This window comes from Onychomys torridus, chromosome 9 (assembly GCF_903995425.1).
Source record: "Onychomys torridus chromosome 9, mOncTor1.1, whole genome shotgun sequence".
Taxonomy (NCBI): Eukaryota; Metazoa; Chordata; class Mammalia; order Rodentia; family Cricetidae; genus Onychomys; species Onychomys torridus.
In genome coordinates this window covers 35,501,347-35,528,628 of record NC_050451.1, presented here as the reverse complement: position 1 = coordinate 35,528,628, position 27,282 = coordinate 35,501,347, and the positions used below count along the sequence as shown (strand labels likewise).

General features: G+C 39.5%; 2 protein-coding genes across 2 annotated transcripts in view; one reads left to right on the top strand and one right to left on the bottom strand.

Moving 5' to 3' along the window:
- Ero1a (endoplasmic reticulum oxidoreductase 1 alpha) overlaps nucleotides 1-21,582 on the top strand; it is a 38,033-nt gene extending 16,451 nt beyond the window's left edge. The window contains exons 5-16 of the mRNA XM_036199387.1: nucleotides 1,597-1,670; nucleotides 1,752-1,825; nucleotides 4,083-4,203; nucleotides 5,347-5,393; nucleotides 6,330-6,341; nucleotides 10,006-10,032; nucleotides 10,158-10,250; nucleotides 11,926-12,172; nucleotides 12,711-12,780; nucleotides 16,858-16,944; nucleotides 17,024-17,157; nucleotides 18,758-21,582. Coding sequence (XP_036055280.1) covers nucleotides 1,597-1,670; nucleotides 1,752-1,825; nucleotides 4,083-4,203; nucleotides 5,347-5,393; nucleotides 6,330-6,341; nucleotides 10,006-10,032; nucleotides 10,158-10,250; nucleotides 11,926-12,172; nucleotides 12,711-12,780; nucleotides 16,858-16,944; nucleotides 17,024-17,157; nucleotides 18,758-18,818 — 1,047 coding nt within the window. The 3' untranslated portion in view covers nucleotides 18,819-21,582. The remainder of the gene's footprint in view (nucleotides 1-1,596; nucleotides 1,671-1,751; nucleotides 1,826-4,082; nucleotides 4,204-5,346; nucleotides 5,394-6,329; nucleotides 6,342-10,005; nucleotides 10,033-10,157; nucleotides 10,251-11,925; nucleotides 12,173-12,710; nucleotides 12,781-16,857; nucleotides 16,945-17,023; nucleotides 17,158-18,757) is intronic.
- Nucleotides 21,583-22,655: 1,073 nt separating this feature from the next.
- Gpr137c (G protein-coupled receptor 137C) overlaps nucleotides 22,656-27,282 on the bottom strand; it is a 32,005-nt gene continuing 27,378 nt past the window's right edge. Inside the window, exons 4-6 of the mRNA XM_036199341.1 lie at nucleotides 26,100-26,225; nucleotides 25,829-25,947; nucleotides 22,656-24,848 (exon numbers count right to left, since the gene is read on the bottom strand). Coding sequence (XP_036055234.1) covers nucleotides 24,671-24,848; nucleotides 25,829-25,947; nucleotides 26,100-26,225 — 423 coding nt within the window. The 3' untranslated portion in view covers nucleotides 22,656-24,670. The remainder of the gene's footprint in view (nucleotides 24,849-25,828; nucleotides 25,948-26,099; nucleotides 26,226-27,282) is intronic.

The window sequence follows — 27,282 nt, the reverse complement described above, 5'->3', positions numbered from 1 at the left end:
GGTAGGGAGCCAGGACCTCTCATCTCTGCAGGCTGGGCATCATTTTCCAGGCTTGCAGGCTGGGCATATCTTCCAGGCTAGCAGGCTGGGCATCATTTTCCAGGCTTGCAGGCTGGTATCATCATCTTCCGGGCTAGCTGGTTCTTGAGTTTCTGGTCACATCTGTCCCTGCCTTGCATGGCTGTAGGAGTGCTGGGATGACAGAAGCCGCTGCATCTGGCTTCTTACGTGGGCTCTGGGGAGCAAGCTCAAATCATGAGGCTTACATGACAAGTGTGTCTACTTGTTGGACCAGTTCTCGGGGCCTTTGATGTTTATTTGAAATTTTCTTGTGACATAATTTTCAGTCTATGGCCGTACCACCTTGAACATGCCATATCTCATCTGAAGTAATTTCCAGCTTAGATCAAAATTGTAAGATTGACATAAAAACATTTTGTATACTGTAGTCCCTGATTTTTACATATATTTAGCAATTTGTTTTGTCATATGTTTTCTATGTAGATGTTCTGAGCCATTGGATTACAGGTCAAGTAGATTGTATATCTTTACTCTTTAATATTTAACTATGAATAAAAGAATTTGAGTATCAAGAAGTCTTTGGAGTTGAACTGTCTTATATATTAACTACTATAATGAAGCACAGTTGTCAGTCAAATAATATTTCAAACAATCTGATCACTTTGGTTATTTAATGTTCCCTAAAACTTCAGTCATTTCAGTTCTTCCGGTGTCCTAGCATGGTCAGAAATTCTTATGGTCATCCTAACAAGGCCGTTGTAGGTGTTCAGTAAACATTTATCTGTGGCCTTCTGATTCCAGTCCTACCAGCTAATGGTGATGTTATCAAGACTCATGAGCTTGGTCCGTGCTGTGCACAGACCCACTAGGAAGAAATGTGTGTGCATGTTTAGACATCAGGAAGAAAGAGGGTATGTAAAGCCTGTGTTGAAATACATAAAGCTATTAGCATCCTTTCTGTAAGGTGCTCTTCCAAATACAGTGTGAGAAGAAGCTGAGACAAATGTATAACCAGGGCAGTCAGGTCGCTAGGACTCCTGCCTTCTCATGTTCCTCATAACTTCCATGTACCTCAGAAACTTCCCTGTGCACATCTTAGGCACTATTTGTCAGTGTGATATTCTTTTTTTGTGTGAACATAATAGTAAATTGTGTTTCTGACAAAAATGAGACAAAAAGCCTCTTACATACTTTTGGATGTGAGAGCTCATTTTATTCCAGGTGGAGGCAGAGGCACGTGGATCTCTGAGTTCGAGGCCAGCCTGGTCTACAGAGTGAGTTTTAGGACAGCCAGGGCTACCCAGAGAAAGCCTGTCTCAAAAAAACACCAAAACAAATTAGAGCTCTTTTTATAGACTTTGAAGCCCAGTTGAGAGTGGCAGGTAGCATGAGCTTTGGCTAACTTATAATTTCTGAAAAATGTTTCTTAAGGTTGTGTGGCTCATGCCTGTAATCCCAGCATTCAGGAGGTTAAAGCAGGGGAATTATGTGTTTGAAGTTATGTGACCCTGTCTCAAAAGCAAAAACGGAGGCAGTAGTTTTAAAATGTAGTAAATCGGTTTTCTTCCCATTTAGTATTCTGAAGAAGCTAACCTCATTGAAGAATGTGAACAAGCTGAGCGGCTTGGAGCAGTGGACGAATCTCTGAGGTGATTTGCTCTTCGAGTACTTGGTTTTTCTTGGTCACAGTTGACTGGAAAAAAGAATAATGCAATTGTCCTTATTTGAAGCGAGGAAACTCAGAAGGCTGTTCTTCAGTGGACCAAGCATGATGATTCTTCAGACAGCTTCTGTGAAGTGGACGGTATGATGTTCCTTAAAGTACGCCTTATGTTTCCAATGATGTTTTCAGAAAAATCCCAACAACCAGCCTCCCTTCTCTCCTGCTCCCTCCGTCCCTCTGTCCCTCCCTCCCTCCCTCCCTCCCTGCCTCCCTCCCTCCCTCCCTCCCTCCCTCCCTCCTCTTCATTGTATTAAGCATTAAACTCAGGCTTTGGATGCACTAGACAAGTGCTTTACCAAAGAGCTGCTCTGGATGCTGCTCCTCAGTTCTTTTTAGTTATTTTTAAAACCTTAGTCCTAGCAGTGTGAAGGGTCCTCAGGGAACTAAACATGGATGGACTCATAGGAGTCCATAGCAGTGGTATTCCTAGGCGTGTACCTCAAAACACTTGGGGAAATACTCAGACACAGGTAGACCAGTGTTCATTCATAAGAGGCACAAGGTAAAATGGTCTGTGTGTCTATCATAGGTGCAAAAATAATTGAAATGTGTTCTGTATATATTACACAAATACACATGAATACTACTGAGCCATATAAGAAGGAATGAGGGCGGAAGAGATGACTCAGAGCAACCATCTGTAATGAGATCTGGTGCCCTCTTCTGGCCTGTAGGCAGCAGAACACTATACATAATAAATAAATCTTCAAAAAATAAACGAAGGAATGAGCTTCCAACAAATGCTACAGTGTTCCAGGACCCTGGAAACATGGTGGGTGAAAGAAGCCAGACACAGAGGTAAGTATGGTGAACTGTCTGGAACAGGCAAATTCATAGCAACAGAAAGTAGATTAGCGGTTAGTAGATGTGCTGGGAGAGTTAATTGTTAAATACTCAGTTTCTGTTTAGGTGATGGAAAAGTTTTGGAAACAGAAAGTGGCAATGATTACACAGTATTGTGAATATAACTTACAGTTAACTGACTAGGATGGAAATGGCCAATTGTATTATGTGTATTTTTACCACAGTAAAAAAAGTTAAAAAATAGTTTCTATAAAAAAAAATTTACCTTTTATGTTTTACAGTTTTATGTACCAAGTAGTTCATAGTTCTCTTTCTCTTGCATTTTGAAAAAGTAGCTAAAATGTAGGAATGAGGAACACGTCTTCTGTAAATGCTGCTGGACCATTAACCTTTTTTGTGATAATGGTCTCTGTGGCTTTTGGTGCAGAGAATATTGAGCCATGACATCATGTCTGTAGCTGGTGCTGAAAATTGGCAACCTCAGAACACATTAGGATTTTGATCAGGATTTATTGATCTAATTCTTTTTCTAGTATCTTTTTTTTAAAATTTGAATTGTTTACCTCTGAACTGGCTAAGCAAAATTAAATCAAATTTGAATTTTGATATTCTTCTATGGCTCTTTATTAGTGGACTAATGAACTTTTAAAAAGTTTGTGAAAAGAGCTGGGCATTGATGGTGTATGTTTTTAATTCTAGCGGGGCAGGGACAGGACAGCTAGGGCTAAATAGTGAGACCCTGTCTCAGCCCCTGCAGCCCCCTCCCAAAAAGGAAAAGACTTGTTTTTTTGGAAAAAAAAAAAAAAGTTTTCTATAGTGGGATACATGCCATGTTTTGATATGTATCTCTCTGGTCTATGTGATTTATAGTGTATTTTTCTTTTTACTTTTTTGAGACAGTTTTTTTTTTTTTTTTTTAGATTTATTTATTCATTATGTATACTCTCAATACAGATGGTTGTGAGCCACCATGTGGTTGCTGGGAATTGAACTCAGGACCTCTGGAAGAGCAGTCAGTGCTCTTAACCTCTGAGCCATCTCTCCAGCCCTGAGACAGGGTTTCTCTGTGAAGCCCTGGCTGTCCTGGAACTCACTGTGTAGACCAGGCTGGCCTTGAACTCACAGAGATCCACCTGCCTCTGCCTCCTGAGTGCTGGGATTAATGACTTGCTCCACAACTGCCAGCTTTTCTCCTTTCCTACTGCCTGGGATCAAACCCAGGGTTCTGCCTGTGCTAGGCAGCTGCTCTCCTACTGGGCAACATTCTCTTCATTTCCGATAGTCAGTGATGAGCCTGCTGTGCTAATGTCGATGGAAACAGACCCATTGTTTGGATAGTGTGTGAGCACCGACTCACACATTTTCTTAAACTCTGAAACTCATGTGTTCCTGTTTTTGCCACTTACAGGATCAGGATTGTTTTGCAGCCGTTTTTTACAGTGAATGTGGCTGTTAGCGTCTTCTCCCTATTTTCCTTTTTCCTAAAACATTGTTCTGAAATAGGTAAGATTTGGTGAACCATTTTATTTTGCAGACATACAGTCCCCTGATGCTGAGTATGTGGATTTACTCCTTAACCCTGAGCGCTACACAGGCTACAAGGGGCCGGATGCTTGGAGGATATGGAGTGTCATCTATGAAGAAAACTGTTTTAAGTATGCATTATTTTCCGAGACTTGGTGCAAATCAGGTTCATGCTCTTAAAATTAAGATTGATTTGGACATAGAAGCTTAAATGTCATTCATCCCATTCCCCCTGGGGCACTGGCTGCAACAAATACTTCTTTAAAGATTTAGATAATATTAGACCTTTTTGGGATTGGAACCACTGAGGAAACATTCCTGAGTGGATTACAGGCTCTCCTTATGTCGATGAAGTAATTGGGAACCAGGGACTTCGCTTCATTTACCAAGATCTCTATAGCCAGTGGTAGGTAGGGTATAGATTAGAATCTACAGTTTAAGATTCCTTTTGTTACTCTCTGCTCTCTTTTCTATGGCCACAGGATTTGTTCCTCTTCAAGTTAAATGGACTTCAGAGAGCAGCTCCGAGGTCACCTTTTTGTGTACTCACTGTATGCTATGCATTGTGTTAAACATGCCACGGACATTGCTCCTCTAGGTTTTTTTTTTTTTTTTTTGCTAGAGCTGAGGACCGAACCCAGGGCCTTGAGCTTGCTAGGCAAGCGCTCTACCATTGAGCTAAATCCCCAACCCCAAAAGATTTATTTATTTATTATGTATACAGCATGTATGACTGACTGCAGGCCAGAGAGGGCAGCAGATACCACTATAGATGGTTGTGAGCCACCATGTGGTTGCAGGAAATTGAACTCAGGACCTCTGGAAGAGCAGTCAGTGCTTTTAACCTCTGAGCCATCTCTCCAGCACCCACTCCTCTAGTTCTAACGGTAACAATTTATTATAGTCATGACTGCTTACAGATGGAGAATCTGACGTAAGCTAGGTATTTGTTCAGTGTCAGGGGAGGCACCCGCTTTGTGCTCTTAGCCAGTGCAGTGGAAGTTGATCACTGGGGACTGAAAAATGCTAAGGTTCTTCACTTGGAAACCTGAAGGCTCTAAAGAATGTATCAGCTAACTTCGGGGGAAAAAAACCTATGTGTGCATTTGTGTGTGCATTTGTGTGCATGTGCATGCATTTACATATGTATGCACTTGTGCGATTCTCTCAGGGACAAAAGCTCTGCATAGTACATGTCACTTTCTAAATCAGATATACTTATAACATTGTTGGTAATACTGATGTTCATAATAGTACAATTCTTTTCTTTGTAGGCCACAGACAATTCAAAGGCCTTTAAATCCTTTGGCTTCTAATCCAGGTGAGTTACTTGCTAGTGAACCTGGGTTAAAGTGAAGAGAAAGGCAATGTTAAGTGGCAAGGGCAGTTGTGGGCAGGCAGTCTACTGCTCCTGTTTTTTAGAGAAGTTATGCCTCACTCTGTGAAGGAACAGCTGTGTTTCCTAAGGATATTCATGGTGTTAGGCCATTGTAATATGAAGATTAGGTTATGGATTGATTGTCTTTTTGCAATGCACTAAGTAGTTGTTTGATTACTTCAGTTCTGTTCATCCTCCAAATAAATGAACATTTACCTCATTTTTCAAAAAACTTGAGCTGGGGGGGAGGTTTAATGCTGTAGTGCTTGGCCAGCATGTCCCAGGACCTGGGCTTGACTCCCAGCCAAACAAGAAACAAAACAAACAAACAAAGAAAACCCTTAAGTAAGCCAGGCAGTGGTGGCGCACGCCTTTAATCCCAGCACCTGGGAGGCAGAGGCAGGCGGATCTCTGTGAGTTCCAGGCCAGCCTGGGCTACAGAGCAAATTTCAGGAAAGGCGCAAAGCTACACAGAGAAACCCTATCTCAAAAACCAAAAAACAAACAACAATAAAAGAAGGGAAAAAAAATGAAGATGGTATTTTAATAGTAGATAAGCAGCTGCATACAAACTGCTGCATTATGAAGAATTTGAATTTTATAGTCTTGGAAAACATTCCCAAGGTTAAATCTTCTGTCAGTCTGGGGGATTCAAAACAACAGTAATACAGACCTTTAACAGGAGTTATGTCATGATGTTAGGATAATAAACCTGGGGGCTTCAGGCTGCTCTCAGTATGCTATCCTTTCCCTCCTGTGAGCATGTGGGAATTCTGTGAGCCTGAACCACGGCTGGACAGAGTTGTGGCTCTGGGGGCTCCTTCTGTTGATTTTACTTTCGTGGATACATAATAATCAATGTTTTGTTTTGTTTTTCAGGAAAAAGTAAAGGTATGTACCTTTATCATGCACTATACATGTCAAATCTGGTTGTATGTTCAGATGTGTGTTCTGGTATTTATTGTGGCAAACTGCATTTCTTCCCACTTCCTTGGACACTCGGAATATCTCCTCCTCTTTTTACTATAGAGGTATCCATAACCCAGGTTGGCCTGTAGCTCATTCATTATATAGCTTAGGGTGTTCTTGAATTTTGACAGTCCTCTTGTGTATGTCTCAAGAGTTCAGTTTATAAGCATGAGCTACCACACTAGCTCTTAATTTTTATTACTATTTTATCTGAAGTTCTGGAGATGAAAGAACAGCTGAAGGGAGAGGCCCCTGTTTAGAGTCCCACACTAGGGACACCCTGCCTCAGCCTCCAGCAGTTCAGTTGTGTGTTTTATCCATAAGCTGTGGAAGCCAGGTATTACCCCCCACGCCCCACCTCCCACCCCGGGTCTGGCATAGAAAGCATCTCTTCTTAACTAGTTGAGGCATGGGCTATGAGGGTCTTACCAGGGAGGTCTAGACACTTTTTCAAGTATTGACTCCAGAGCTGGCTCATTGCCACTCAACATTAATAGTGATGTTAGACTCCTATATATATATTTCAGGATTACTTTGCCCTTTAAAGAATCTTTTGGTTTTAGAGGTGAGATTAAAATAATTTTTGCTTTTTCAAAGTCCATGTATATACTTAACAGCCTTGTGGTACAGGTTAATAATCCCAGATACTTGGGAGGCTGAGGCAGGAAGATTGCAAGTTCAAGGCCAGTTTGGGCTACTGAATGAGTTCCAGGCCAGCCTAGATGAATTAATTAGTGAGACCCTGTCTCAAATAAAAAGTGAGGAAAAAGAGGGAAAGAGTGAAAAGTCCTAGTTTAAATCCTCAGTACTGACACAGACACGGACAGAGACACGGACACACTGTGAAATCCTCAGTACTGACACAGACACAGACACACTGTGAAATCCTCAGTACTGACACAGACACAGAGACACACTGTGTGAAATCCTCAGTACTGACACAGACACGGACAGAGACACACTGTGTGAAATCCTCAGTACTGACACAGACACGGACAGAGACACGGACACACTGTGAAATCCTCAGTACTGACACAGACAGAGACACACTGTGTGAAATCCTCAGTACTGACACAGACAGAGACAGAGACATGGACACACTGTGTGAAATCCTCAGTACTGACACAGACAGAGACAGAGACATGGACACACTGTGTGAAATCCTCCGTACTGACACACACAGACAGAGACACAGACAGAGACAGAGACACACTGTGTGAAATCCTCAGTACTGCCACATACACAAAGACACACTGTGTGAAATCCTCAGTACTGACACATACAGACACAGAGACACACTGTGTGAAATCCTCAGTACTGACACACACAGACACAGAGACACACTGTGTGAAATCCTCAGTACTGACACAGACACAGACAGAGACACACTGTGTGAAATCCTCAGTACTGACACAGACACAGAGACACAGACAGAGACACACTGTGTGAAATCCTCAGTACTGACATGTACACAGACAGACAGACTGTTCAGAGAAACTGAGTCAGTGCTTGTTTGGCCTTAGTCCATTTAGATGAAAATGTTAAACCTAAAGTATCTTCTCTCTTCTTCAAAATCTCTTACTTTTGAGACATCATTTTCATGTTTAATTTTTATTAAGTGTATTTATTTAGTGTATGTATGTGGTGGGTGCATGCTGCCATATGCCTTTACCTACTGAGCCACCTGGACGCCCATATTTTTATGAACTATTTGTGCATTATGTTAAAAAGACAGAATAGGAAATTCTGATAGCATTACTGTTTTGTTGTCATTTAATCCTTGATTATTTTGTTTAGCTGCTACAGTTACTGTAATGAAAAGTGCAACAGTACCGTGGCACTAAATAAAATTCTAAAGCAGATGTGACTTAGTGTGGGAGGGAGATACTTAGCAGTCACAGTATTCCCACAGGTGCCTGCCTCTGTTTGGGGTTGGAGAAGTGTTTCTGTAACTTTTGGTCTCCTTGGGCAGTAGCTGAGTTCTGTGCTATGTTCTAGACACACTAGAGGGGCTTCTTGTCTTGGCACACTATTTGTCTCTCTTTTTTTATAAAGATTTATTTACTCATTATGTATGCAATGTTCTGCCTGCATGTACACCTGAATGCCAGAAGAGGGCACCAGATCTCATTATAGATGGCTGTAAGCCACCATGTGGTTGCTGGGAATTGAACTCAGAACCTCTGGAAGAGCAGCCAGTGCTCTTAACCTATTGAGCCATCTCTCCAGCCCACTATTTGTCTCTTTATGAGAGAAAGGATCATTTATCCCCTAGAGACCTCAGTCCTTAGAACTGATTCATTCATGAGTATTACATTGATTTTGGTCACAGGGCCAAGGGCTATTCCTGAGAGCTGCTACATTAGGTGATTAATTAACTGCACCGTGGTCAGGTCAAGTTGAGGGGGCTTCACAAAATGTATTCTTTCAGACCTGAGCACAAATACCTACCCACTCCCCCCCCCCAAAATAATATCATTTTAAACAACTTTAGCAAGATAAAAGGATTTTGACATAATAGTATTTATCAATGCTCTAGCAAGTACTGCATGAATGCTGTAATTTCTTACATATTTTGTAAAATGTTTAAAATATTTTCATGTTATTCTGTTATACTTTGTCAATTTTTTAATAGTTGTGTTAATTTTACCATGCTATCTAGTTAAATATTCTGTTAACTCCAGCATACCACCCATTTTTATTACTAGAGGCTTTAAAATTAAAATGGTAGCCTTTCTACAGACTCCTGTCCTCTCCCTGTTGTATCTGTTTAGAGCATGCTTCTGAAACCAGAGTCGCTAAGCTGTGGTTTATAGGCAGTGGCATCATTAGGTCACAGAACATGAGCATTGTTTTTTAGCACTGCCCTACTTCTCTTTGGATGTAGTGAACTGCATGAAATTCTGTCACATCTGCAATAGCATCTTATAGTATTTATTTCCTCTTAACTCAAAAGTACGTCAAAGTTCTTATTTATTTATTTTTTTGTTTTGTTTTTTGGTTTTGGTTTTTTTGGTTTTTCGAGACAGGGTTTCTCTGTATAGCTTTGCGCCTTTCCTGGAACTCACTCTGTAGACCAGGCTGGCCTTGAACTCACAGAGATCCACCTGGCTCTGCCTCCCGAGTGCTGGGATTACAGGCGTGCGCCACCACTGCCCAGCTAAAGTCCTTAATTTTAAAAGCATAGATTGCTATGAAAATTTATCTAGTTAAGCAGTCTTGCTAGATTTAGTGTGTGTTTGTGTGTGTGTGTGTGTGTGTGTGTGTGTGTGTGTGTGTGTATGTATGTATGTGTCTTTCTTGTGGAAGAGAGGTCTTAGGGATTGAACCCAGGAGTCATGAACATGGTAGCCAAGTGATGCACCACAGAGTGACATTCCTCCAGACTCCCAATTCTATGGTTTGATAACACATAAAACATTTATCTGAGAGGCAGAGCAGTACTTTCCTGGATCCACACACAACCTTGTCCTTTGAAGAAATTGTAAGATTTGGACCTTTAGCTGGAACAGTCTTTAAGACACTTGAAAATTTACATTTTGGTATTAGGAAAAAATTGACTTTTTTTTTTTTTTTTCTATTTCAGAGAACACTTTTTACAGCTGGCTGGAAGGTAAATTAGAAACTTTTAAATAAATTTAAATGATAAATTTTTTCATTTTTGATGTCATGAAATAAATCTTAAATTCCCAAGATTCACATACAAAATTTTATTTCCCCACCATTGATTTCTTTTAGGCCTCTGTGTAGAAAAGAGAGCATTCTACAGGCTTATATCTGGTCTACATGCAAGCATTAATGTGCATTTGAGTGCAAGGTATCTTTTACAAGGTATGTGCTTTTTAAAACCTTTCATATAATTGTTTTTAGGTGTTAACATTTTCTTAGTGTTTACCTGGATGGAAAAACAGACTGTTGGGGAGTAAGGATCCACTCTTAAACAGTAGTGATTCGGAATGTAGAAGCTATGTGTACAGTTGAATGGCTCCATATATTAGTAATTCTCTCAATTCTACATATCACTTTAGAAATGTTCTTTTGTCCACTGTGGGGAATTAAAATACATCCAGCAGCACAGTTTGTTATCACATGAGAGCCTTTATATGTAGACTTTAATGGCTACAGCATTGTCTGCTGCTTTTCATGGTTTAGGATGCTGGTAGAAAGTCAAACAAACCATGGTTGATTTTCCTCAGTAATTATTTCTTCTGGAATTGGGAAGTATTTTACCTTTCAGCAATAAAGTGTTAACTGTGGTTTGAAATAGTGCTTTAAATTAGTTAGTAATTTCAGATAGTCATTCCAGAAAATTTGTTTTTATTACTAATTATGCATACGTATGTGGGGGTATGTGCAAGTGAGTACAGGTGCCTCAGTAGACAGAGGTGTCAGGTGAGCTACCGTGGGTTCTGGGACTGAAGTAAGGGCCTCTGGAAGAGGAGTGTGTGCTCTTAACTGCTCAGCCACTTCTCCAGCTTAGCAAGTAATTTTTTAAATGATATATTTTGACTTTATGATTGTTGATATTCTGAAATTTGATTTTTATCAAAATCCCATTTTCTCTGTAAATATTTGATTCATTTTGCATTTAAGAAAGGGTTCCAGAAGACAAAATTCTTACTATAGAATTTCTGAGTTTTTTTTTTTTTTTCCCTGAGACAGGGTTTCTCTGTAGCTTTGGAGCCTGTCCTAGACTAGCTCTGTAGCCCAGGCTGGCCTCAAACTCACAGAGATCCGCCTGCCTCTGCCTCCTGAGTGCTGGGATTACAGGCGTGCGCCACCATCGCCCAGCCGAATTTCTAAATTTTTATTTATTTTTAATGCAAGGTCTCACTATGTAGTCTTGCCTGTCCTGACACTCTGTATGTAGAACAAGCTGGTCTTGAACGCAGAGATTCACCTGCCTCTACATGGAATTAAACCACCACATCTGGTTTATGACAGATTTTTTTTGTAAGGTCTTTATTGACAGATAATTCACATAGTATATAATTTTCCTGTTTGCATAATTTGATAGACTTTAGTATGACAGAATTTTTAAAGGCTAAGTTTAAAAAAAAATTAGGGCTGGAGAGATGGCTCAGAGGTTAAGAGCACCGACTGCTTTTCCAGAGGTCCTGAGTTCAATTCCCAGCAACCACATGGTGGCTCACAACCATCTGTAATGAGATCTGGTGCCCTCTTCAGTATGCATAATAAATAAATAAACCTTTTAAAAAAATCAGCTTGGAGGTGGTGGTGCACACCTTTAATCCCAGCACTCAGGAGGCAAAGGCAGGCGGATCTCTGTGAGTTCGAGGCTAGCCTAGGCTACAGAGAGAGTTCCAGGAAAGGCACAAAACTACACAGAGAAACCCTGTCTCAAACAAAACAAAACAAAAACAAACAGACAAACAATTTCTTGGTTGAATTATGTATTTTAAACTATAAAATAAATAGCTTCTTTTAATTAAAATCAAAGTTACTTAGCTGTACACTTGAATCATGTAACATTCTTCTTTCTTAGATACTTGGCTGGAAAAGAAATGGGGCCACAATGTCACAGAGTTTCAGCAGCGCTTTGATGGTGTTTTGACTGAAGGAGAAGGTCCGAGAAGGCTGAAGAACTTGTACTTTCTGTACTTGATAGAGTTAAGGGCTCTGTCTAAAGTGCTCCCATTTTTTGAGCGCCCAGATTTTCAGCTCTTCACTGGAAATAAAGTTCAGGATGCAGAAAACAAAGTGTTACTTCTGGAGATCCTTCATGAAATCAAGTAGGTTCTATATGCTACAACATGTATGCTGGCATCCAGATGAGGGGCGGTGTCCAAAGTAAACTCTACATTACTTAGTTAGAGAAGGAAACCATCTTTAACGAAATGTAAATGAAGTTCTGTTCATTGGACTTTTAGTTTTTTTGTTTTTTTAGAGGTGGTCAGATCCTCCTGCCTCAGGCTTCTGGGAGCTGGGAAAGTAGATGTGCCTCTGGCTTTCCCAGATCTAGAATTTCTTGGTTTTGCTTTGACTAGTGTATTACAACTTCTTTTTCTCCTCCTCCTCCTTCTTCATCTTTTTATATATATATATATATATATATATATATATATATATTACCAGCATATTTTTTTTTGCATAGTCTTAAGTTTGGGGCCAGACTTAGCATTTAGATTTGAGGATAAGTATTTGTTTGCATTGTTGCTGTTAACTGATTTTTTATTCTATTTTAATTATTTATCACTGACCAGTAAAATATTAGCAAGACTTTCAACACTTGCAACACATGAACATGACCCTTCTCTGTTTAAAACACAGGTCATTTCCTTTGCATTTTGATGAGAATTCTTTTTTTGCTGGGGATAAAAATGAAGCGCATAAACTAAAGGTAATTATACTTCACCTTAACGGTTGGGCAGCCTGGTGAGTGTGCAGGTGTGAGTGTGAAATGGCATTTCCTGGAGGTCGGGTGGAATGACGCCTGTGGGAGGCTGTGGAGAGGGATGGGTTAGGACGGGAGCTAGTGGTCAGTTTCTGTTTGGGGGAAGCTTTAGTGGCCTTTTGCTCAGGATGACTAATAAATAGGCATGTATTACATATTTCAGAACTATTGAGAGAAGAGTCAAAGTTTTACTAAAAAAGGATATGTCAGGTTATGAACTTGTCATCTTGGTTTTATTCTTCCATATAAATATCAAGAAATAAGCCGGGCAGTGGTGGCACATGCCTTTAACTCCAGCACTTGGGAGGCAGAGACAGGCGGATATCTGTGAGTTTGAGGCCAGCCTGGGCTACAGAGTGAGTTCCAGGAAAGGCACCAAAACTACATAGAGAAACCCTGTCTCGAAAAAAAAAAAAAAAAGAGAGAGAGAGAGAGAGAGAGAGAGAGAGAGAGAGAGAATATATAAATGTCAGGGTATTATAGCACTCCATAAACAATCTGGATGTCAATTAAAAATGAATTTAAAATTTAGATATTTCTACTTCATACTCCATCTTGACTTAGAGCTCAGTGGGTTTGATATGTGTGTAATGCTCTCTGTCTCTCATCACGAAGCTAATGTAATCAACTTGCAAAGGAAGTTCTTTCTGGTGTGCAGCGTTGAGATCAGCTGTTCTGGATTGCCACCTCTTCCTCAGCTTGTTCTAGCCCCAGAAACGTACTTAGTGGTTATGTAACCCCCACAGCTTCCAGGAACTGGAGAGTGAGGGGAAGACTTTTCTGGCCTGGTCTACAAAGCGAGTTCCAGGACAGTCAGGACTGGTACACAGAGAAGCCCTGTCTCGTAAAACCAAACCAAACCAAACCAAACCAAAAAGACTTTCTTTTCTGTTCTGTATTCTATATGCTCCTTATTTTTAGTTCACTTTCTGGTTTGTTTTGTTGGAGAGTGTTTTGGCATCAGCTCTTTTTAGACTGTGTACAAATTAGAAATATTTTTCACAGTGTTTTAATTTGATCCAAATTCCAGAACACTCGGCCTTTATGTGCTTTGAAGTTTATGTATAGTTCTTATAGGAAAAAAAAAACTCATAGGAAAATTACAAAAAACTTTTATAGCAGATTTACTTTAAAAAGCTTTCTGGTAAACATAGATTTGAACATTATTTATAAATTTATTTTGCTGGGTGGTGGTGGTGCATGCCTTTAATCCCAGCACTTTGAAGGCAGAGGCAGGTGGCCAGCCTGGTCTACAGAGTGAGTTCTAGGACATCCAGGGCTACACAGAGAAACCCTGTCTTGAAAAACCAAATTAAAGTTTTCCTTATGACTCCCTTATAGTCTCTGTGTATGGGTAGAAATAATTACTAGTGTTTGGAACAAAATAGGGTCTGAAGGTTTATGAAGCATTTGAGAATTTTGGTAAGAACTGGTGAGTTGACTTTGACCATTCTGCCAAATGACCGTAATACATGAGGAGAGATTGGGTGTCAGCATGTACCTGTAGTTCCTGACTAGCTGAGAGGTGAGGCAGGGGGACAGTTGGAGTCCAGGAGTCCAGTGCCAATCTGGTAAATTTCTAGCATCCTAAGTTTACCTAGGTAGGAGATACTCCGCTGTTTTATGTGGTAGGCTTTAATTTTGCTATGTTAACTTCTCTGTTTTAAGCAGTCATACACACTCTCTGTACATATCATGCAAAGAGTTATTCAGATAACTTGAATTACATCGATTCCAATAAAGAACTTAGAAAAAGCCTGCATAATCTTTTACAATAGAGGCTTATAGCTTTGCAAGTATGATGGCCTCTTAAAAGTAAAATACTTTCAAGCTCTTTCTACACGAGTCTGTTTTTTGTATCTTTTGATTGTGAAGATGTAATTGTCAAAAACCCACTTTGCATTCAGTATTGTTCTTAAGTAAAACATGTGATACTGGCCTGTCATGCTTACATACATTTGGATGTTTATGGAGCATATGCATGAACCACTTATTCCCCTCTGGATAGCTTGTCTACACTTGGATTCTGTAGACCTCTAGAACAGCTACTAATTGTCAGTAGTCCCTCAGGGAGGAGTTGGGCCTCAGGAGCCCCTTCCCCTGTAGTAAAAAGTGTGATACTTTTTTCAGTTAATATTTTTGAAATTAAAATATCGTTACAGCATTTTCTCCTTTTCCTTTAACCCCTTCCGTAGCCCCCACCCCTGTTCCTCCTCTAATTCACACTCCTTTTCTTTGTTACTGTCACTCACACACATACATGGCACACTCACTGTTCAGTCTGCATAGTGTTAATTGGAATACATACACGTTCAGGGCTGACTTATTGGTATCGGATAAGCAACTAGAGACTCATCCCTGGGAGGATTATTTCTGCCCAGTTTTTTGTTTTTATTTTTTAAAGTCAAACTTAAAACACTAAAGGAAATTTACTGTCATCATGAAAACTGTCTACAGCAAAATTGGGTAGTTTAAAAAAAGTTATTTTTTGAGGTGGTCTCATGTCTAGTGTAGGCTCGTCCCAAACTAGCTGTGTAGCTGAGAACAACTTTGAGGTTATAGGTCTCTACCACCCAGTTTATGTAGTGATGGAGGTAGAGCCCAGGGCTTTTTAGGTATGTTAGGCAAGCACTCTACCAGTCAACTGAGCTACAATGCTATTCCATGGGCAATTTTATTTAAAAGTTTAAAATTAGGATGTTTTCCTACTGAACTGGTCCAGAAGAACCAGATGGAGAAAATTGTTAAAGTGTGTAATTCATATTTATTTGGCCTTTGTGTAAAACTAGTGAAGGTGTGAGATCGTGAGTCTTACTAAAGTACTTTGCATGTTACAGCTGCTGCAGTCTCATGCTGAAGCAAATTTAAATGTCCTTTGAATGTACTAGATAGCCATCTGTGCTCACACCTAGTTTTAGAGCTGGGGTGCTCATCTGGTTGAGTCCACTAATACGATTTATCTCACAGTAAAAAAATTATAGACACTAGGCAGTGGTGGCGCACGCCTTTAATCCAAGCACTCGGGAGACAGAGGCACTCTGAGTTTGAGGCCAGCCTGGTCTACATAGTAAGTTCTAGAGCAGCCAGGGCTGTTACACAGACAAACCTTACCTCGAAAAACAAACAGAACAGCAACAACAAAAGAAGTTAGACTACTGAAATAATAGAAGTTTCTTTTGAAATGTAGGTCAAATTTCTGCTTAAAATACTGGTAGTTAGGGCTGGTGAGATGGCTCAGTGGGTAAAGGTGGTTGTAGCCAAGCCTGATGACCTGAGTTCAATCCCCAGGACCTTTATCACCAACTCTCTGCAAGTTGTTGTGTGATTTAACCCGTGTATATATAAGCACATGTATGCGTGCACACATGAACATGCATGTACAGTGGGTGGAGGGGGTGAATAAAATCTAGTTTTTGAAAAAAAAAAAAGTATTAAAAAACTACTGGTAGCTTGAGATTCTACTCTTAAGACCAGGACAGAGTCACTTGGAGGATCCATTATTAATTTTGACTCAAGTAAAAGAAGATGCCCTTGGCTTCCTTTGCTTCATCCCTTAAGGACATATACTGCATTTAGATGATTGGATTCTAGCTGCTCTGTTACAATCAATGTAACACTCTGGTGTTAACAGACATATAATGTGTACGAATATATAAAATACCATTTAATCTCACAACTCCCAATATTGATGTATGAAACTAACTGACATTTCTTTTTTGGTAGCATGGATTTGGAGTGAGACAGGGCTGGTCACTCGGGTGTGAGCTTAGACCTGCTGTGTAACATTTCTGAGTCTTTTAAAGAAATTCGTGAGGGTAGAGCATGTGTAGCTTTGGATTTGTGGGGAAGATTGAATGGTAAGGAGAGGCTCTGGTATGTGGTAGACCTCCGTGTGGCAGCCCTTTGTTTGATACCCTTTAGTGCACTGTCCAAGGCTAAGCTCATGGAGGGCACGCAGAAAACAATTCTTAGGTGATTACACAAGTACACAACTCATATAAAATTATGTTAAATTGTTTTTAGGAGGACTTCCGACTACATTTTAGAAATATTTCGAGAATCATGGATTGCGTTGGTTGTTTTAAGTGTCGACTGTGGGGAAAGCTCCAGGTAAGTCTTGCTCAGTCTTCGTCTTCACTCTGTGTTGAGGGGTTTCCTTATTTGGCTTCTTTTCTTTTTTCTGTTTTAGACTCAGGGTTTGGGCACTGCTCTGAAGATCCTGTTTTCTGAGAAACTGATAGCAAATATGCCAGAGAGTGGACCAAGTTATGAATTCCAGCTAACCCGACAGGAGATAGTATCCTTGTTTAATGCATTTGGAAGGTTAGTTTTAATGTTCTGAAATTGTTTCTGCTAGCCACCTGAGTCTGATGTTAATAGGTATGTTTTCAGATAAAACTAGGAATGTCCTTTTTAGTAAAATTACCTTGTTATAGAATGATATGATCTGATACACATATACACATACTACTTGGTTATTTCCATCTATTGATTTTTATATTCATATTTAATTTACTGACAGATTTGAGTACTGTTAAATTTGTACATTTTATTGTAATTATTTTATACATTCATACAAAGATACATGGTATTTTGTTTTATTCTGGTTTAAGATGTGATCTCACTATGCAGCCCTGGCAGACCTGGAACTTACTATGTAGACCAGGCTGGTCTTGAACACAGAGATCTGCCAGTCTCTACATTCCTTCTGGGATTAAAGGCGGGTGCCATCAGGGCCAGCTTATTGTAATTATTTAAAAGCATTTTATTGGTATTATTTTTGAAGGGTATGGAAAGTCACATATTTCTGTGAACTCAGCAGTAAACAAAAGATTAGTAATTCTTTAGAAAGAATTATTTTCTGTCAAAATGATTTGAGGAAAAGCATGGGATAAGGAAGATACACCAACAGTTTTCAGTGTGGATGGCTTTTCCTGCTGGCTCATGTTGATTGTGAGATTGACAAACGTTTTCTGTCCTCAGTGCTGGGGAGTGAACCCTAGCATGAGAGACCGCATTCTCCCATCCTCTCAGTATTTAAGGGCTACATTTTTTCACCTAAAAATAATATCAAACATTGTAGGATTGAGATAATTGGCCTTAAAAATTTTCTCTAGCATTGAGGAACTTGACTGTTACCTTTAATTGTGTGGCCTACTTTATACTACTGGAGAGCAGAGCTAAAATGCATGTAAAAGGGAGCGTGCAAAAATATCATACAGAACAGATTTTATTATATATAAAAATTGGTGAAAACAGTTGGGTCAGAACAGGCTTTTCTCACTCTTTAAAGATCAGGGCTGGAGAGATGGCTCAGAGGTTAAAGAGCACCGACTACTCTTCCAGAGGTCCTGAGTTCAATTCCCAGCAACCACATGGTGGCTCACAACCATCTGTAATGAGATCTGGCGCCCTCTTCTGGCCTGCATGCAGAACACTATACATAATAAAAAAAAATAGCTTTGATCTTTATAAATTTAGTACTAAGTAAAGGTATATTACTTATTGTATTATTATACTTCTGGATATTTAAATACTTATTTTAATATTTCTACATTTCTGTATTCAATTATATATGTAATATAATTAACATTTATAAATAGCTAAAATATCTAAGTATTTTATACTTATACACTTATGTACTATATATTAAATATTGATGTGCTTTAAATACTTGAATATAGCTCTCGATATTTAAATTTATATAATTTTATATGTATATATTTTAATACTGAAATATTAAAAGTTAGTTTGTGTTTGTAGATTTGCCTTGCCAGATTAAAAACTAAAGGATATAAGTAGATTTGTATACCTTTCAATTTATTGAAATAAACTACTTTAAAATTTTTATATACTCTAAAAATGAAAAATGATTAACAGAAAATGTATGAAAGTTTTTAAGTGAAGTGTTTCTTGGTTACAGGATTTCTACAAGTGTGAGAGAATTAGAGAACTTCAGGCACTTGTTACAGAATGTTCACTGAGGAGGACAGCTTGAAAGGTGCCTGTTTCTGGACGGGGGAAGCCAAAGAGCTGAATCTCTCTGAGCAGCATGACTGCAGTGGCCATCTTAAGGCAAACATTTCTATAAAGCTGCTTTTGTAAAAGGAGAAATACATTGTTTTAAGTAAATGACATTTTTAAAAATTGTGTTCATGTTTAATATTATTGTGAATAAAAGTAGTATTTTGATAATGTACAAATTTTAATACTAGACAAAGGTAAGATCACCAAAATCCATATGGTAAAGCTAGGTGAATGATGTCTTAAGCCTCTCAAACTATATTTGTATTTACAAAGGTGTGATAAAAATAAAGTTAACTGTGACAAGTGCTGGGTAGTAAAATTCTAAGAGGCTCACCAATAACCCATGGTCAACAGCCTAAAAACACCAATGCATTTTCATTTGCCTCCTTTGCAAAGAAACTGCAGAATTCCCAGTTAGATTTGAATTTTAGATAAGCAGCTAGTTTTCTTAAGTGTAACCGTGTTGTATGCAGTATTAGGGCCATATTTATACTAAAAGTAATTCATTTGTTTTAAGTTCAGGTTTAACTGGGAGGCCTGTGTTTTCCTGGCAACCTTAAAAATACACTGGTATGAAACATTCCTTTTAGAGTTATATGGCTATTTTGATTGTGCTGTTTTGGTATGGAGGGAAGTAGACCAACTATAAGGCACAGGAGATTTCTAAACATTGTAGAAAGATGAAGAGATATATTTATTCTCATAATACTTCCCCTAATAGTAGATTTTTGGGGAAAATTTTATTTTTATATAATTTCAGATTTACAGAAAAGTTTCAAAAACAGTGCAAAAAAATCTGTTTTACTCAAATTCACTGATTGTTCACACATGTGTTTTACCTCTCATCCTATCCCACGCTGGGGATTGAGCCTAGAACCTCAGGCATGCTGAGCTAGCCCTCCACCCCTGAGCTGTGTCCTCAGGTCTTGCTTTATCTTCTGTGTAGACATAGATACCCTGTTTTTATTTATTGTTTGAAAACTAGTCATGGGCTTCATGTGTTAACCCAAAATACTTCATTGTGATGCTCAGCAGTCTCCTAAAAGTGATTTTTTGTTTTTAAGGGAAAACCAAACCTTACTAATCTGAGCTAAACTACTATAAGCCTTAGAATAAGGAAATATCTCATGTCCTAGTCACTTTATTTTTGTTGCTTTTCTAACCTGGGTATACAATTCATGTTTTTTATACATGATTTCTTTTGCCTCCATAAAATGGAATTGTAACCTGGATAGGTTTTCATTAGTGGAAGCTTTTCATTGAGAACAATATTTGAAATGGCTTAAGAATTTATATCACATGGCAATTATAAATGCTGTAGACCTCAAAATTATGCCCCCTTTATATCATATATAATGTCTGAGCAGTTAGGGCAGGTTGGGATGTCACTTAAGAAAAGCAAGATTTCTATGTGTAATGGTCAGAAAATGTCACTTTACACTGCTGTGTATCTTGTCCCTAAGACTTGGTCCAGTGCCAAGCACATAGTTGGTGTCTAGTATTTGTTGATTGAATGTGTAAGTATGTATTTAGTGTACTTTATGTGAATGATCATAGAACTATGTTTAACAACTTGTCTTTTCCTTTCTCATTTCCCTCTTCTTTTGAATAGGGTAGCAAATGAAAGATGTCAGTCCACTAATTAAATCTGTTTTCTTGGGGATTCATATTACTAAGTGATTACCATATACAAGGTATTTTAGCAGCTAGTTTTTGAAAACCTCACTGCTTTCACTTGCTGCCTCCACTTGATTGGCCCTGTGTCCTCTGTCCCTCCAAATGCGGTTGAACAGCTTAGTTCTAAGTCTGCAGTTAACACACCAGCTGTTTCTTGATTGACCTTTTCCTGCACTTGACACTCTTGACAATCTCTTCCTCCAAGTCCCTACTCCCATTGTGTCCTTGTGTCTGGTCTGCTCCTGGATGCCTTTCCTCTGGTCTCCTCATTGACCCTGACTGTCATTCCTGACTTCTTGTTCTCAGTCGCCACTGTGCTTCACTCTGGGCTCATTTCCATCCAGTGATGACCAACAGACTTCAGCTCAGACTTAGTCCATTTTCCTGCTGGACTGACTCACTCCTGTGTCTGCTCCTTACTTGGTTAATTTCAGAGCCATTGTTCTGTACAAGATTTTATAGTTCATTCCTCTTCCTCCTAACTATTGGTGTCTGAATTCTGCTGACTTCACCCCCATCTTTCTGAGCCATCGTTCTCTCTCATTTTTGTTACTATTACCCAAAGGACTACCCATGTCTATTTCCTCATCTTGGTGGCCATATCACCAGGTTCGGCTTTCTAGAAGAATTCAACCTAACACCCACTGGCAATTTTAAGAGCTTTCTGGTGAGAGCTTTTACTTGGTGTCCAAGATCCTTCTCTTGTCTTTGCCACTCTGTTCTGATAAGAGTGTTAAAAAAAGGTCCAGAGTTGGATGGTAGACACTGTATTTGCATTGAGAAACCCAGGCTTCTTCCCCACCTGGGAAATTCCGTGCATTGTTGAAATTACATTGTCCCCCTTCCATGGTCACCACTGTAACTGCAACCTACCTCTACTGAATCACTTATTGTACTGTATGTTTTACTTTTTTAAAGTGTCCTTTACTAGAATGTGAGCTCCCTAGGGGCAGGGAAAGAAACTTAATTTTGGCAACTCTGTAGCATAATGTTTGGCATATGAGCATTTAATAAATGTCTGTTGTGTTAATTGCTTCACAGTGACAGCTGAGCCTCACTGCCTTTGCTTACGGCAAGGATCAGTAGACTTTGGGGTGGGCAATAAAGATGAAAATAATTTGGACTCTGGTGTGGTTTTGGTCAGTCATGAATGGCATCTACTTTGGAAACAAATTTAAGGGAGGAGGCAATGTCACAGGAGCTTCTTGATGAAAGAATGGCTGTGATTGTAGACCAGACAAACTACAATATTCTCAGGAGGAGGGAGATATTATTAACTGTTTCGTGAGGATTTTTCTTAACGTTTAAATTAATGTCTACCTAATGACACTACCATTGAAGAACATGGTACTTTATTTCAAACAGGCTGAAATATGTGTTGTCAACCAGATGTAATTCATTATTCACTAAAAGCAAATTCCAATTGTAATGAGGTTTCTGAAAGGGACTGAATGGATTCCATTAATGATATTAAGAAAACACACCTCCAAATAAAAGCACACTCATTAACAGTAGTGTTTTATTATAATTTAGTGAAACAACAAATAAATACATTCATTGGCCACAGCTATACTTTTGCAACCAGTTTGAAACTGACTGTATAGCTGAGAAACACTGGTAAACAATAAAAAGACAATAATGCATAAAAAGCCACTTTAGCTATAAATTACATTGTCCATAAAACTACCATCAGCTACAATAGGTGGTTAAGAGTTTCAAAATTAATAACAACCCAAATGGAATAAACGCTAAGAACAAATGTTGCTAATCACTGTAGAATTACACACTTAAGCAATGGACTTCAGTTTTCTAATTAATGACTGTGAGCAAGGGCTGGAGCTGTCGTGTGCTTCAATGCAGGTGGACGGGGAACTGGAGCCCTTGGACCTTATGAACAGCTCCCTCTGAGACCGAACTTAAAGTGCTGCTAGTGCTTTTGAAGGTTTAAGCAAACACTGGGGCAGATTTCTTCTTTGGTGATGTACTGTGAAATGTATGTAAGGAGACAAATGTTAAGAATTTAGGCCAGGTGTGGTGGCACAAACCTTTAATCCCAGCACTGAGAAGGGAGAGGCAGGAGAATCTCTGAGTTCAAGGCCAGCCTTGTCTACACAGTGAGTGCCAGGACTATACAGAGAGACTGTTTCAAAACAAAGCAAAATGAGAATTTAGGTACTTGAGTCAGTGATAAATACAATAAACTAATAAATCTCAAATTCAGTGTAGTCAACCAGTGCAGCGAAAATAACTAAGATACTTTATCTGAAGAATTAAGTAATCTTTGTTTACTTTGTCAGCCAGGATGTTTGTGTAGAGAAGCTTAACTAGAAAAAAAATAATCAAAGATAATAGTTAGGTACTTAATTAACATCATCAAAATAAACTCCTAGCATTCTGAGAAATGGAAAAACTGAAAAGAAATCCACAGTTGTAGACTATTGTTAGGTTGTCATCATAGTACCGAGGCTAACTTCTGTACTATAAAAGATTCATTTGTTACAGTAAGAACTTATAAACAGATGCTGTGTATTTATAAGTATGCTTCTGATTGAATTTAAAATCGGTTGTTCATAAGAAGAAGAAAAAAGTATTTGGCTTTGTACCATCCTCTCAAAAGATAGAAAGGATTAACAATATGTTTCTAGAGATTCACATATTATACTTTTGTGAAGTTGCTGCATTAGTTGTTAAAAAGCTGAAAGATTTTTAGGTTATGAGTACAAATAAGACAGTTTCTAGTCACAGTAGAAGAGGGCAGCTGTGTTTGTCCCAGTTCCAAAGCAGCTGGCAGATCGTGTGTGGGGTCTTCACCTGTGTGACACCTAAGCTGCCTGTCCCCTCGGAATCTGAGGTATTCAGCATCTGCTTTCCATACAGACACAGGTAAAAAAGTGCATTTTTAGAAATTGTGTTGTCTTGGCCTACTGTTGTGTGTGTGCTTGAGTACATATGCGTGCACAAGCATACCACTTACAGCATTTTTAAGACAGTTTTAATGAAATCCTAAACTGTCCCAATGTTGTTAACCTCTTACATTTCTCTTGTTTGCTTATCCAGTGCTGGAATTGATTGGAATTAATTTAATCTGGTTTAGCCAGTATACAAGGTATAAAATGTGAAAAATAAAGGCGGGATTATAAAGTATTGCACTTTAGCTCACTGCAAAATGTCTCATGATTTAATTTACCTGAGGACAATCTTGACTCAGTAGGTAGGATGTGCTCCATGTCTTTCAGATAAATTGAATACCTTTTGAAAGCATACCGTTTTTAACTTAGCACTTTTTTAATGAACAATCCGTAAATGCATCTGTAAACTTGTTTAGTTAGTCCCAAGAAGTTCTACTGCAACCCCTATGCAGAAGTCACTATTGCTTCTGAAAGAATCATGCTTCACTGCTACTTACCTTAGCCATACAAAATAGCCACCTGACCAGTCCTACTCCAAGCCACACAGTCTCCACTGGCTTATTCCTCTCCAAGAGACGCCTCTGGCTTTCCAAAGAACACTACCAGCCAGCAGCACCATGAAGGGTCTCTACTGCCGCTTGTTTAAAACGGTGGAGTCATTTCAATGGACATTTTTTTCAAAGCATGCTTTCAAAAACTGTCTTCAGTGTTACATATTTTTTTAAAAAAATGATACACTTTTAAGCCTTTACTCTGTGCACTGATCATACTTTAAAGCTGTAATTGGGTAAGGATTCCATGTAGAGTACACCTTTGAATTTCTAGGTTTTGATTCTTGTGGAAAAACTGCCTTCCAATCTGGTATACAATAATATTCTGGTATGAATACTCAAGTGTGGCTTTGGGGACTGCAGAGTATTCTTTCTGAACATAGGTAAAAGTGCAAATATGCAAATGTGCGTTGGACATTCAAAGTTAGGAGGTTCTGAGGTCATCAAGTACCTTAGCATCTAATCTCATTTTCCTCCAAACTTCGAATTTCACTATGCAGAGGTCAAAACAAACAGCTGTGTTTTGAGGTTCTCCACGAAACACAGCTGTATTTTCCAGACTTTGCTAGTTGCAACAGATGATGCAATGTTGATGTAGATGCTTTTAAAGATGTTGAATACACATACACATTCATGGAAAAACAGTTCAAGACTCTTGCTATGGGGAAGCCCTCAGTTTTGTGGAGTTCCATACAAGCTATGGTGATTCCTCATATCTAAATTACTGCCGGTGAAGAGCAAAGGAGCAGTGTCTGTTACAGGTCCATTCAGTGGGGGCGTGACTGTGAATGTGCTGCCGCCACAGCCCGCCATGGTGCCGTACCAGCCCAAACTTTGTGAGTTCGATAAACTGCAACAAGGAAAACAGAAGGCAAAGAAGTCAGAGGGCTGTGATTAGGAGTCACACTTGCATTTTTAACATTTCCCATGAATTTCCCAACACAGAAATATATTACAATAAATGTGCAAAATAACACAACTTTCTCCACAATTTGGTGGCTTCTACCTGATATTTCTGACTTGTGACACACATCACAAGAAGTCTATGACTCTGAGAAGTGGCAGTGTGTCTGGCTGTAACACTCTGTGTGCTCTACTTTGCTCCGACTTATCTGCATGTACATGTGGCTCCTCTGGTCCACATCCCTACTTCACATCTGCTGTCGTCCCTACTTCACAAAGGAGGACCAGTTTAAATGACGTGTCCAGGTGCAGTTAGAGGTACTGAGAAGGAATCAAGTGCCAAGATTCTTGTTGGTGTATGACAAGGCTCTCTGATGGTTTTGGAACACGAGGATGTGTGAAGTCTGTTGTTTTTTGACCTGGAATCACACTAGGACAAGGAAGCAAGCACACAGTGTACAGCAACCTTTTCCTGCCCAATACTGTGCATGCTCTCACTCTGAACCAAGAAAGGGAGATGGTATGGCCCCACTTTACTCCAACTTTTTGTTTTGTTTCGTCTTTCGAGACAGGGTTTCTCTGTGTAGCTTTGGAGCCTGTCCTGGAACTCACTCTGTAACCCAGGCCGGCCTCGAACTCACAGAGATCCTCCTGCCTCTGCCTCCTGAACGCTGAGATTACAGGCATGTGCCACCACCGCCCAGCTGCTCCAACATTTTTAAAAGACAGGGTGATATCCTGGCTTCAGGTCAGCTGACAGTTGTTTATAGAGCATGTTGTATCACATGGTTAACCCACATGTATCTAGTGGGTTAAGGCACAGTAGTTCATGATCATGTACCAAATCACCTGTTTTGAGGGTGGGATAAAGCTCAGAGTTCTTTTTTGTTTTTCCAGTTTATTTCGATACTAAGTGACAACATCTACCTTCCTTCTCGAGAACTCCCCAGTCTTGGCAGGTCATCATCACTGTCATAGCGTCTTGGATTGTCGAAAAAGAAAGCTCTGGAGCTGTAGCTATGGCTGTTTCCCATGCCAGCGGGTGCCTGTGGATGCAAGGTTAGAGAGCGGGTGAAGGCTGGAGCCTAGGGTTTGGAGAGTTTTAGCTTCAGCCTTACTGAAAACAAGCTCAGGATAAATATTCTATGCTTAAAAAAAAAAATGAGATTGAGCACTGGGAGATATTGTGATATCTTACCAGATTCTGGTTTAATCTCTGTGCCCGGAAAAACAGTACCACTGACCATGCTGGTACGTGCTCCCACAGAAAGAGGACCATTCCAAAGACGATGTAGTCTCCTCCACTTCTGTCTTCTCCACCAGCCTGTCCACAGAGCATGACAGAGCAATTTCACACCGGTTTTATACTTAAGCAATCACCTGCCACATGTGCATAAGTATAAACACAAAAGCACTGGACTTTTCTGTATTTTGTTATTTTGTGACTTAGAAAAATAATTTTAGTCCTTGGCCAATGCAGAATGATGTCATTTGAGGCACCACAGTCTGAAGAGGGTTAGTTATAAGGGATTACTGTTCCAGCTGCCCCACTGGCACAATAGCACCGTGAGTCAGGCCTGTGGAAAAATGAGACATGCTAAGTAAATCAGCACAGCTGATTTTTTTTTTACCTGAGCTGAGGACCAAACCCAGGGCCTTGTGCTTGCTAGGCAAGTGCTCTACCACTGAGCTAAATCCCCACCCCAGATGATTTTTAAAATATGCTTTGGGGCTACTCTACATACTGAAGTTGGTTCTGTTCTACCAGATGCTGGGGGGGGGAGCAGAGGAAGGAGTGAAGAGAGTCTGCCTGGTGGAGTCACATGTGGAAAGTCCCTCTCCTTAGAGTGAGGGTGAGACAGTCTTCCGCACTCCTGGGTCCAGTGCTAAGTGAAACTCTACTAAGACAGAACATCTAGATGGCAAACTGTACTTTTAGGAAGGCGATGCAGTGTGCTGAGAAGTTAGAGACATACAGCTACAATGCTGGGAACCACGGTAAACACATGGACACACAGAGGGCTATCCTAAAGAAAGAGATTATTTAGATCTGTAACACTGAACAGAATATCAAGATTTTATGCAGTTCTTTCATCCTCGTAGGACATTAGATATAGTCACTGGCTAGTGACAATTACCTAGAGATATTAAAATATCATCCTTCAAAGAATCAATAAACAGGCTGATGACTAACAGGTTTCTAGCACTATTATTGACAAACTATATTATTTCTTAGATAAAACTTTATGAAGGATGATTGCAAGGTATCACATGCAAATGGGAAAATTTAAACAGTTTTAAACAGAGTTACTGAGATCACAGAGTGCATAAAACCACGTCTGAGTCGAACACCAAGTGTTCTTACTAACTTAGCAGCTGTA